Source organism: Pleurodeles waltl, chromosome 3_1 (genome assembly GCF_031143425.1).
Source record: "Pleurodeles waltl isolate 20211129_DDA chromosome 3_1, aPleWal1.hap1.20221129, whole genome shotgun sequence".
NCBI lineage: Eukaryota > Metazoa > Chordata > Amphibia > Caudata > Salamandridae > Pleurodeles > Pleurodeles waltl.
In genome coordinates, this window is record NC_090440.1 from 871,674,656 (window position 1) to 871,687,963 (window position 13,308).

The 13,308-nt window shown below is 45.2% G+C and overlaps 1 protein-coding gene across 6 annotated transcripts in view; it reads left to right on the forward strand.

The window, feature by feature from the left end:
• Window positions 1-13,308, forward strand: part of AGO4 (argonaute RISC component 4) — a 421,284-nt gene that overhangs the window by 131,575 nt on the left and 276,401 nt on the right. For all 6 annotated transcript variants that reach the window (XM_069223826.1, XM_069223825.1, XM_069223829.1 and 3 more), the window contains one exon: window positions 5,756-5,924. In XM_069223826.1, coding sequence (XP_069079927.1) covers window positions 5,756-5,924 — 169 coding nt within the window. The remainder of the gene's footprint in view (window positions 1-5,755; window positions 5,925-13,308) is intronic.

Below are 13,308 nucleotides of genomic sequence, written 5' to 3' on the forward strand. Positions count from 1 at the left end.
ACGGAGAGCACGCCTCCTCGAATGAAGTCTCTCCTCGATACGCGGAGTCGACATGGCCTCCGCCGACGTCGAAGAACGGCGCCGATCTCCAGAAGCATCTGACGCCGCGTCCGGCGCCACAGGCAGCTTCGGCGCCGAAGCAGGAGCCGGAGGACGAGGTCTTGGAGCCGATGGACCAACCGGAGTCACAGGGCAAAATCCTGACTTCGACGGAGGGGCAACCTCCGGGGCCGAAACATCCGAAGCCACCGGAGCGGCCACCGACGCCGGCACCGGCGCCGAGCCCACATTCCCAAAAGGGAGAAAGGGCATAAAGGGTGCCGGCCGAAGAGGCGCAGGATCACCCAACGAAAAGGCCAAGGGCCCCGAAGGACCAGCCGGAGCAGCTCCTGGAGCCATCTGCTGAAAGATGGTATACATCGCATTAAGAAACGCGGTACTATCGGCTCCAGGAGTGGGAAAAGCCGGATACTGGGGTGCCTGGATCGAAGGCGACCCCGACGCCGGCCTCGACGTCTGCGACGCCGGAGAAAACACAAGAGGCTGCACCACCTCAATCACTGACGCCTGACCAGGTGAAGTCGGTGACGCCGGAGAGGGCAACGGCGTCGATGGATGCGGCGTGACCGTGGGGCTGACCTCCCAAGTCCTCCGACGCCGAGCCGAAGGTGACCTCGAATGAGACTCCTTGCTGGAGTGACGTCGTGAGTCTCTACGGCGCCGGGAGTCTCGATGACGCCGGTGAGACCTTGGCGAAGAAGACTTCTTATGATGTTTCTCCTTCTTCTTTGACTTTGCCATGAATAACTTGGCCTCGCGCTCTTTGAGGGCCTTCGGATTCATGTGTTGACATGAATCGCAAGTCGAGACGTCGTGGTCGGAGCTCAAACACCATAGACAGTCGGAGTGAGGATCTGTAACTGACATCTTGCCCCCACACTCTCGACAGGGCTTGAAACCCGACTTCCTCTGAGACATTGTTACCGCAGAGAAGACTACGCAGCAGACAATACACTGTAACCACGAAGGTAACAGTAAATCCCTCGAAGATAACCGTTTCGAATGCACGGAAAAAAGGGAACTGTCATCGGCACGTCGGCGAGGACTTCTTATTGCCTGTATGACGTCAGACGGCGTCGCGTGGGCTAGAGTGACGTCCTCGTCGACGTGCAGAGACTAGTAAGAAGATTTCCGTCAAATGCTGGCGCCATGGGAGTATTCATCAGGTGAGGAATCCACAGGTAGTTGTATCCATCAGAAATGTAAAGCAGCAACATGGTCTACGCCTCATACATTTACCAAACACTACTGTGTAGATGTGTTAACTTCACAACAAGCCACAGTAGGTCAAGCTGTACTACGAACATTGTTTCAAACAACTTCAACTCCTACAGGCTGAACCACCGCTTTGGGGGAGATAACTGCTTACTAGTCTATGCACAGCATGTGTATCTGCAGCTACACATGCCATCGAACGGAAAATGTCACTTACCCAGTGTACATCTGTTCGTAGCATTAGTCGCTGCAGATTCACATGCGCCCACCCGCCTCCCCGGGAGCCTGTAGCCGTTTAGAAGTTGATCTTGAACATTTGTAAATTTGTAATATATTACTTTAAACTTCATTATGTACATACGTATTCACTCCATTGCATGGGCACTATTACTAGCATACACAACTCCTACCTCACTCTCTGCGGGGAAAACAATCTAAGATGGAGTCGACTCCCATGCGCAATGGAGTCGAAATGGGAGGAGTACCTCGGTCTCGTGACTCAAAGACTTCTTCGAAGAAAAACAACTTGTAACACTCCGAGCCCAACACTAGATGGCGGGATGTGCACAGCATGTGAATCTGCAGCGACTAATGCCACGAACAGATGTACACTGGGTAAGTGACATTATATATATATATATATATATATATATCTATCAAAAACGAAGTTGTCCTCCTGTGAAAGCGCACTCCCAACAGGTTATATAAACGGGAAGAAAAAGCAAAGCCAGCAACTCACAGTGAATTTCTTTAAGCAGTTTCATTATTCCAGGCCTTAGGTTATAAAATAATCTCTGGACACGTGTTTCTAGGTCAATCCTTTCTTCAGCAGAGAAAAATATAAAAGTGTTTCACCCTCATAGGTGCAGCCAGTGCTGGAAGTGTTCCAGGCATTTCTTTCTTACTGCAATGACCGGCATGGCTTCAGCTTGTCTAATTGCAGGCACCTGATTAGTCTCTTTAAATACCAGTCCACCCCAGTGGGCCTCAAGTGAGTACAGTGCATGCTGGTTATGGTGGTCCTGCAATTTTTTTCATTTTGCCCCAAGTGGGTTGCTGGAGCCAGACTTTGCTTTTTCTTCCCGTTTATTTAACCTGTTGGGAGTGCGCTTTCACATGAGGACAACTTCGTTTTTGATAACTAACCGGCCCGTCCAGTCGGGAAAGCAGCACCACTGCACATCGAAGCAGGTCTGTGTGACTAAAAATGGATTGTCACATAAGAGCAATCAGGTTGGGCTATTCACAGCAAATCTGACAATTTTACTTTGGATTCGCCTACATAGGTTTTGCACTTGGGTTCATTATTTCGTTTGGCTCCAGCAACCCACTTGGGGCAAAATTAAAAAATTGCAGGACCACCATAACCAGCATGCATTGCTCACTTGAGAGGCCCACTGGGGCGGACTGGTAATTAAAGAGATTAATCAGGTGCCTGCAATTAGACAAGCTGAAGCCATGCCCGTCTTTTCAACAAGAAAGAAATGCCTGGAACACTTCCAGCACTGGCTGCACCTACGAGGGTGAAACACTTCTATATTTTTCTCTGCTGAAGAAAGGATTGACCTAGAAACACGTGTCCAGAGATGATTTTATAACCAAAGGCCTGGAATAATGAAACTGCTTAAAGAAATTCACTGTGAGTTGCTGGCTTTGCTTTTTCTTCCCGTTTATTTAACCTGTTGGGAGTGCGCTTTCACATGAGGACAACTTCGTTTTTTATATTATCCATCACTCATGTTAAACATGCCCGTCTCCAGCACCACCTATGCTGGAAAATACTGGCCCTCACTTAACAGCAATGGTGGAAGGTGTTCCCGCAGTGAATCGCCACCACGTATCCCTCACGTCATTGAAGCAATCCGAGCAGATAAGGCACGGATCGGCATCTTTGAACATTAGCATGGTTAGGGCACTAAATGTGGTTCAAAACCGTCCCTTACTACTCTTTCACACTGCTTTAGAATCTCCTGTTTGTATTTCTTTTGCATCCTGTCAACACGCACGTGTGGCACAAGTTTTACTGTTTAGTAAGGGTATTTCAAAGCTCACCGGAAAGGACCCAGAAAGAGAAACCAGATCGAAAGTGCTTGATAGAACACTAGTTCAAGAGACATGAAATTCAAAGTGCCCCTAGTGGTTCACCCATTTTACACCTATGACTTTGGAAGTGTTTTATCTAACAGCTCCACGGTTATTTTGGTGGCAATTTTAAGAGGTATGTATATTCAACTGTTTAAGCTGCTGGCTCCGAGGCAGGACATAGGATGTGGCTTAACTGCCGATCTTGGAGCTGTGGAGCCAGGTTCAAGACTCTGCGTGGGTTCAGCATTCTGGATAAGCACACTTGAAATGCGTGCTAACACAAAAAGCTCAGTTTTTGGCAAAACTGGAATATATGATTAAGGGTAGCAGTAATAAGCATTACTGCAGGCTAAGATGGCATGTTTTTGGAATGATTGCTTGAAGTGTGTGTAATTTCTCCTCTGTCACATCTGAACACTAAAACAACAACGGTGCCGGAGAAACGATTAACTGAAAGGAGTTAAAGACTAGACGTTTTGTAGCAGTGTGATATTCCCGCACTGTCATGTTTGGATATATTAGAAGCCGCGTACATATATCAATTAGATAAAACCGGTGTTTAATTCATGTGAATCCTGGCCTTTGCCTAATACGAAGACAAATGATGTATGTTGTCCGTCGGAACACAGTCCGTAGTATCTGATTACCGAGGCAGGAAGCGTATAATAATAAACAAGTGCAGGTCTCTGACGTAGCACTCCTGCTGGTGCTTCAGGAGATGCTCTGTTTGCAAACAAAAGGGAACACTAGATTGAGGTCCAAGCTTCGGCCCAGGGAGGGAGCTGGTGAATGAAATACTGGTTTTGCGCGCACACAGTAGAGCACTAGAGTGGGTCTCTGTTTTGGCGGGGGGTGGGGGGGAGGGGGGTGCTGTTGGGGACTGGTGAGTGGGCATTGCAATTGGAGCTTTGGCTTCTTACAAACCACGCAGAGGTGCTGACTCGCTTAAAAGAAGTTCCACCAAAGCAGATGAAAAAACTATTTGGGCCACAGGACACTGGGAAACACACGGGGAGCAACAGGAAATAGTATGCTACACCCAATAGAAACAGAGGAAAAGTAAGTGGCAAGCATATGAACCAATGAAATGCAAGGGTAGGATGTAAGCCCCTTTTTAAGATGTATATTTAATACAATATATCTCACAAGCACATCGCAAGCGCTGTGCAGGTGAAACCTAAAGTCCATTGTTAAATTAATGCATCTAAAGTGTATACATTACTTTTTTAGGTTTTGTAGAAAAATAGCAACCTATTTACAAGTGTGCAAAAGTTCTACATACATCCAAAGATCTGTGGTTATATTACAAGTAGTTTCAGTTAAATTTTGAGGTATTCCAAAACACTTTGGTATCAGTTGGTGTGTGATCTTGCGCCTTTACAGTTTCAGGTGGTCTTGTACCTTAGTTTTATATTCCCTCATGTTAGACCATACGAAAATTAACACTGGGCAGTGCCTGCCTGGATAATCCCTACGTTGTTCTTATCATTCTTGTTAAAATTATTATCTTGCCCTTCTGCTTTCTTGAAGACTTAAGCATTGTGGGACTTGTAGCCCTCCCCTTTTCAACAAACTGTTGTAAACGTGTTCTTGTTAGAATTAGGTAGCAAACGTTCTAGATAAACAGAACTATATATTGCTCACCGGTGCTTAATTTGTGAAATAAGTGCCGATTCCCAAGGCGCCTCTTAGACTCCCACGGCCTGTGCAATTAAATGTCAGCGCCCTGAATACCAAGACTGTGGTCCTGAATCCTCCACCTCGGTGTAGTGAGTTATTCCTAAATAACTGACGAGTAGCTGTGTAGAATTCTATCGACTTTAATCCAAAATGTCGAAGAAAGAAATGGCCCACAGAGCGCAGACTAGAGCCCAGGGCACAACTGCCATCCTCAAGCGTCCCGGAGTCGGAATCGCGAGCACGGGAGCTGCAGCCATGGCAACAGAACAGCACGAGACTGATATTGAAAAGTAAACTCTTCAGATTGAATAAGAATAATGAAATACAAGAAAACATAAATACAACACTTGGTTTTTTTTTTCACCCCCGAACACACCCTAACCTTTTATATCACTATTGCAAGTTTATCCCCCATGCTGACAGTTTCATCTCTTCCTCGTCTCTCCGTTAGTGTGTCTTCCCCCTCTTACTCTCAGAAAATGTAGGGGGGCGGGTGGGACGTGGGGGAGTGAGGGGGGAGTTTGGTTATGTTGCCGCCCGAATTCCCATTGTAGTTGAACACTACTATTCCCTCTGTTGTCTACAAATAGGCCAAAAAGGTGTTGAGGTGTGCACAAATAAGATACTGTGACACTTTCACTCCGATTATTTTGTGAAAAAAAAATATTCCATTGGTAAGACTGCATACATATTTGTGCCGCTCTTTCTCACTCAGGTCCTCCACCCACCAACCTCTTCCAGCCTCCTCGGCGGCCGGGCCTCGGGACGCTTGGGAAGCCAATTCGGCTCTTGGCCAACCACTTCCAGGTGCAGATTCCGAAGATCGACGTCTACCATTATGACATAGATATCAAACCTGAGAAGAGGCCGCGACGGGTTAACCGGTAGGAGCCTTGGAGGCTAGTTTTGGTATTTTTGCCCCGTGTTGGAATTTAACTTGAATTGCAGGTGCGTCCCCTTGTGCCACAACTTTATCTATTAGAGCACAAATATTAAGCACCTTATAAAGTCTACATTTATAGGCTTTGTTTTTTGCTTAGTGGTTCAAGCCATTGCTTCAATTGCCTTTTATGCATGTTTTGGGGTATTGCTGAATGTATTAGTCTAACTCCAGAGAGTACCAGTACCTTTTTATAGAATCTGCAGGCATATACAAATTAAATTTCCCACAATTCATTATTCGGCGCTAAAACGAAATTGTGTGGGTAAGGTGCGTGTAAATAGGTGTTTGAAGGTCTCTTGTAAAAATAGGCGAATACTGCTTTTGTCAGCTATATTGTAGCTTGCTTGGTGGGGAGAACATGATCTTTATGTAGACAGGCATTTTTATCTATTTGAACTATTATCCCTTAACTCTTGAGATCCATTAAGTAATTATTATTTCAAGACTGCCTAAAGTGAGGAAGACAATTGTGATTTGTATTAAATGAAGACTGAAAACGAATATTTCAAGCTGCAGTTCCAGCAAATTCCCCCAGATGGCAATGAAGTGAAACATTTTCCGTTGTGCAAACCTTGCTCTGCCCTCCATTCCAGAACTTACCCATTTAAAAAAACAAAAAGAAAAAGACAAATGTTTTGGCTGATTGCCACAAAAATCCTAGCAATTCCCGTTACAGCTTTTTCAGATGTACACATTAGTATTTAGACAAAAGCATTTTTGAATAAGTTTACATTTTAAACCACTGATTTTTGGGTATTCTGTGGACTTCCATTGTAGTTGGTAATATTTAATAGAAAATGTATTTTTAGATGTGGCTAGAGCTTTCTCTTACTCGGAGTTAGTGCGATGGATAATCATCGCAATTGACTCCAGAAACTGGAAGACGGGGTTTTAAAATATAGGCCTGATGGCCCGTTAAGATGGATTCCCACTGCTTCTCTCCTGCTTGAAAGTTATTCACATAAGGTGGATTAATTAGAGAAAGGAAATGGAAACATTAAACAGAGCCACGAGCTGACCCAATGTGGTTGTTTTTAACCTTGGCCACAATCGTTTTTAACATTGGCCAAAATCGAAAAAGTAATTCTCACCATGGGTCGGAGTTTATGGAGATGCCAGAGCTGTGCTCTCCAATTGACCCCTTTGCGTTTGTTTTACAAACAGTCATACGTCAATGGAAGGCCAGTTATAAGGTAGTTGTGACCTTGATGGCACAGGGATTTAAACATTTTCTGCAACCGCTCTTGTAACTGCATGCCAGGCTTATATGGTCATGCCGCTCAAGACCAAAGGCTGTTCACCCCTCACAGTTCAAGGTGTGCCAGATTAAGAGAAGTTTGTGTCATCAAGTTGTACTTGTTTGGTAGGAGACGGCTGTGTTTTGCTTGTGTACACACTACAGTTATGACTGCAACATGTTAGCTATGGAGTCATTCTAGCGTGGTAAGATGGTGTCCGTCATCCTGTATGATCCTAACTGTGAACTAACAAAGTTCGTTGCGCAACCCTGCTGCAGTAGCCAAATAGAGTGCTGCTCTTGGTACACACAGGTAAGGTCAAGCAGGTCTTCTGAGCCTCCCTAGCCAACTTGATGTGAGACTCAGTCCACAGAAACATAATATTTAAACCTGGTGCTCTTGAAGAGCCAGTGCTAAAATGCTAGTGCTGCTGCCTGAAATTGACAAATCACTTGACTGAAGTTGTCTGCCATAATTCTGCTTAGGAAAATTTAAAGCTCTTGCAGTATGTTTTCTGTTTTTCCCCCATGATGACGGATGTAGTGCTTTATAAAGAAGTTAGTTGCCAAGTACACATGGACGCAAATGTGGTTGTACTGGTATTTATTTTAGTCCAACTTAGAGGTAGCGATTAGAATAGAAGAGATATTCTGGTTCCTTAACCTGAATGTATGAAAGCTTCTTTTGAAATGGATACTGAAGCATGGACAAAGACCATACGGTCAAGATCGGCTTTATATTGGTCAACAGTTGCATTAACAATCATTCAGTGCTTCCTATTAAACATGTTGTGTTAGTTCTCCAGGTTCAGTGAGACTCGAACAGGTGAGAAGTTCTTGTCACAAGCATTGATCCAGTCCTTGAAACAGCACGATTAGGCACTACTCTTTCACTGAATTTCCAGTTACTTTTTCTGGATTTGACTTGTAGTGAAATTATTCAGGGCTTACATTTGGATGATAGTTTTGGGTAGACTATTTAGCGTGGACAGCACATATATCCTAAGTATAATGTTTAAATAGTGTTATTTAGTCTTTAGGGGAGGGGGGAGGGATGTCCAGTGAGGTCTCCCTGCTGATTCTGCCCTGGACCCCTGTTGCAGTAGCGGGTGGGGGCATGCTCACATACTCTGAATCCAGTTGGCAGTGGTTTAGAGCACATCCCCCCCCTCCTCAGCCCAGAGGTTGAGGCTTCCTGACTTTGGGCAGTTACTGTGTTCGCTATAATCGGCGCACAGTTGGCTGCTCCCTAGTACTGTGGGGCATATAACGAGTGCAGGAGCGCAAGGCGCGATGAGTGATGGCCACATGTATATATGATGATTAGGCCCTCAGTATTTATACTGTTTCATGCCCTGATGAGTAATCATTTCCTGGTTGGAGTAACAAATCTATTTCAGTAATTACATTGCAGGTATTGGGAGGATATGTTATGGATTATGATCTGGGCAATAGAGACATTTATTGTTTCTGTTATTGGCATTTCATGACGGTATGATTGCCTTTGTGACAAAGATTAGTGATTCATGTTTTGGTCTGTTTTTTATGCAATATACTTTATATAACTTGTTGTGGAGTTTTCTTTGTGGTGTATTTGTATCACTGGGTTGGGTGTGTTGTGCAAACGCTTTACACATTGCCTTTGGGATAAGCCTGCCTGCTTGTGCCAAGCTACTAATGGGGTGAGCAGGGGTCATTTTAGGTGTGTAGCTTCCTTGTCCTGACTAGAGAGGTGGTTTCTAACAGTGTATCCAGTTTCTTTGTAACTGCTGTGCTTAATGTGAGTGCATACTAGAAATTAAAACCTCATGCGATTATAGCTATAAAGTATTGCAGTATGAACTATTTAATCGCAAGAATGTTGGGAGGGTTTGGTGGGGAGGGGCTTGGTGCACTGATTGCTGTCACCTTCACCTGCTTCAGAAGTGCCTTTGGTATAGATTTGGGTCACTTGGTCAATCCTTTGACATTAGTAAAGAAGCTTAGGCTACGGTTGTTGCTGCAGATTACTTCAGCCGCAGATGCGGTGAGGTCCTTGCACTGACTCCAAAACACTTTTCTATCTTCAGGCCAGCAGTTACTGTAGGAAGGTAGCTTTTTATGATGTATCAAAATGAAATATATCCTCCAAAGAGTCCTGGGGTTCCCTTACCAGTGGACAAGGGCTTGCTCCAGCAATGCCACAATGCTCTTTTCGGGGCTAGTATGATCGAGCAGCCTTAGGCTTATCAGGGAGGAGTGTTAGATATCTGCAAATAAGTCAAATGACACACAACTCAATAAGGAGATCCATAATATGATCAGCTAAGAACGTTTTGCAAGAATAATCTTTACAGTTTTGAAAAGTCGACAGCAATTTTTGAAAGCTGTAGTATCCTATGGAGGAAAAACAAATATGGCAAACTGGTACAGTACAGTGACTTATGGGGCCAATCTCCTGGACTTAAGGTGAGTATGGGGGCAAGGTCCAAGGCCACATCAACAGGTCACACTGGTCAGCACTGCAGCATCTGGGTGCAGAGTTGCAGTACAGTCGGGTGCCCAATGTGAGTCAATGGGGATTGGTCCAGTTGGAGAGGCTGCAGGTTTGGACAGGAAGTCCAGTCGAGGAGAACCAACAGGTGGGTTCAGGTCTTGAGATGCTTTGGGACGGAGTGGCACCTTTGGTCCTCTTCTCTACAGGCAACTAGTGCAGAGGTGTCATATGAAGTGGGCATAACTCTGTCCCAGAGTTCCCAAATCGGCCAGCACCAACATGGCAGATTTCTAAATGTTGTGTTTACATCAGGCAGTGCACCTTGGGGGGTGGGACTGACTCAAGGGATGGACACACATCTCTGAATACTAAATTTCCCACCTGTCCAGGTGCTAAATGGGCCTTGAGATGGGGAATCAGCATCTGTCCTTTGAGTGAAGCCAGATCTGCTTACCAAGGGCAGTAGGCTTTTTTTGAATCCCTGTGCCATGGAATGCAGATTTGCAGGTCGTCCTGTTGGGTGGGGTGTGTAACTTCTCTACCAGAGCAAGGTTTGTTTCTGACTGCCCAATAGCAAAGGCTCTCCCCTTTAAGGGTCAGAATCCTGTCTGTGGAGGCAGGCTGGGTAAAACTGGTCAGTCCACCACTGGTGGTAGTTAGGTTTTCAGGGGACCCTTTAAAGTGCCTTCAGGGGTGTTGTATTCATTATTGGCATCAGTAAAGATTTATTAATACAACATGTTTGATACCAAACGTCCCTATTTTCAGTGAAGCTATCATTTTGCTGGGGAACTCGTAATGACCAGTGTCAGCACATGTTATTAAAATGGCTTCACTCACTGTAAGAATTGAGACAGCAGGGGCATATCTGGTCTTGCAGATATTTCCTTAAATGTAATATAATGCACTCTGCCTTAGCGCTGTAATGTCTGCTGTAGGGGTGACTTACATATATTGCATGCAGAGTCAGGGTACATGGCACACAGGCTGTGTTAAGTTTCTCACATTTAGCTGTACCAAGACACACAACCTGCAATGGCAGTCTGCATGTGCTAGGTGAGGGGCCCCTGAGGGTAGCACAATTCATGCTGCAGCCCTTGGGGACCCTCTTTGGTACCCATGCCCTATGTACCAGGGGTATCCTCTACTAGGGACTTATAGTGGGGCGGAAGGTATTGCCAGTTGGAGCAATTGCTAATTTTTAGGGAAAGAGATCTGCACTGGGGACCTGGTTAGTAGGAACCCAGTGCATTTTGTCAAAATTGCATCAAATACCATGCAAAAAATGGGAGTCACCGTGTCAAAAAGGGGCTCTTTCCTAGTCCACAGATGTAGGGCCCTTTTCACCAGCACAGCACTGAACTCTGATCACAGGTGCTCTGAGTGGTTGAGATCATCATTGGGTATAGTTTGGGGCACAAGGAGATGATCAGAGTTCTGGATGAGTTCAGGGTCTTGCAGCAGGTGATGGGCCTCCTAACACATTGGGGCCAATTACTAATTCATCCAACTAGTCTCTCTTCTGTGGGGCAAAGCTGGTTTAGCATGCCTGATTGCCTCCTTTCACGTGTCTGCTTTTAGAGAACTTTTTTCTTTAAGCATACCATCATTACATTTGCTGCTTATCCCAGCACATTTTGTTTCATAATGTTAAGAAAACTCTTTTTCACAACTCTTAGCTTCCCTTAGGGAGGGGAGGTGGAAGCATCTATCTGGAGTTGCAATCATGCTTGGTTTGTACTCGCCTACAAAATGACATGGCCAACTGCATTGGGTTTTTCCCCTTCTCTTTAACCTTGCTGCACAAACTCAGATTTGAGTCCCTTCTCTTAAGGTGTCCTGGAGCATCAAGTCAGCCAGCCACAAGGGAATTTCGATAATGTGCAATAGCTTACTGACACTCTGTAGTCAGGTAAGTTCTATTGCTGGTTCCTCCTTTTCAGCAGGGCCAAATAGAGTACATGGTCATTTGGCAGGTAACCCTTCCCATTTGTGTTAAACGTGCATACAGAATTGTCCATTCCTTTGCCCACTTTGTGCAGATCTTTTCAGGCCACGGCCTACTTACCAGAGCTGGCTTGAAACGGACACATTGGGAAGCAAATGGTTCTTTTGTTCACGTGATATGCATCAGAAACTAGCTATGTGCACTTGGTGTCTCATTGACCAGGAGGTAAGATTTAAGAGTAGCAGTAGGGGACTTGCTTAGAGAAGGGGATACTGCTGCATTAACTGTAGCTAATCTTGACTACTCTTCTAGCTAGGGGTACCCCACTTCACGTACTCTGAGATTGTCATAAGCACAAAAAACAGCTGAGGCAAACCAGGAGGCTGAGGCATGGCCACATGCAGAAATGCAACAAGCTAAGGCAATGAGCATTATCCCCCACTGTTTTGTTTGCCAATGAGGTGATGTGAGTCACGAGTTTCTGATTTCAAGTAGCACAGCGCAGAAGCCAGTCAGATGTTGCGTTACTACAATAGTCAACTCCAACAGAGCTTGATTTTGGGCAGCAGCAGTACCCAGCACAGGGGACGGAGTCCGATACCACACCTTATGACAGCTGTTGGCCTAACCCTTCCGGGTAGCTTTCAGCACCTCACTAGTACCAGAGGTAGAAGCGATTTGTGGCAGCCTATCGCATGACATTTAGACTCCTCAGGAAAGTAGTCATAGAACAGATCATGCCCCTTTCTCTGTTAGACAAGTCTCATACATGGAAAGATCAAACGGAAGCAGGATCTTGGTTCTATATGTTTTATTGAAGCAACTCAGTTTTATGTAAAAAAGGACATGAATTGAGATTGTGGATAATAAAACACAACACTATTACAGCAGTGATTAGGAAAGTAAAACACAGAAGAGTCCCACCTTGTCACAATAGGGTTTCTAACATCCCTACCTAAACTACTAAGTCTGTACATGAAATCAAAAAGCAGTGGTAGCCCTAATCAGCCCTTCCGGTCCCGCGATGGAAGCCCAATCCCCATACCTGTGTTCATAGGTAAAGATGTCTGTTGGGAGTCTTCCCACATAGAGGAAGAGGAAGCACAGAGTTTGAGCAGAAATTACGAGGATGGGCAGCATGACTTGGCAGGCTGGCTGGAATGTCCCCTCTAAGTTGGAGGGGCAGCATGTTTTATAATAAAAACATCTTGTTGTTCTGAGAACTGCCCTGACTTATTATTCTATGTAGGGCAGACATTGTGCTTTCTGAACAGACAATATCCAGTAAAATATCATGTGCAGCCTCGGAGTGAGCACAGGATGAAATGTCGTGCATTTAAATAAATAACAAATTCTGCTTGGAAGGGCAAATGATGAAAATAATAAAACATCTCCACGAAAATGACGCCTTGCTAAAATGAAGAATAAAATGACAAGTGACTATGTGAGAGAGTGGAGGCCTCAGACACCAGCTAAAATAAATGTGCCTACACAAACGCTAAAATATAATAACCTCCTGACAGGCCCAGTAGTCTGCATTTCCTTCAGCCCAGAGTGCTTCTCCCTCCCCCACTTCAACACCCCACCACCCCCCTGCCCTAGCCAAATTAGAAGTCATTACCTCCCACACCTACGGGTCCTGGCACCTGGCCTACAGCACAGGG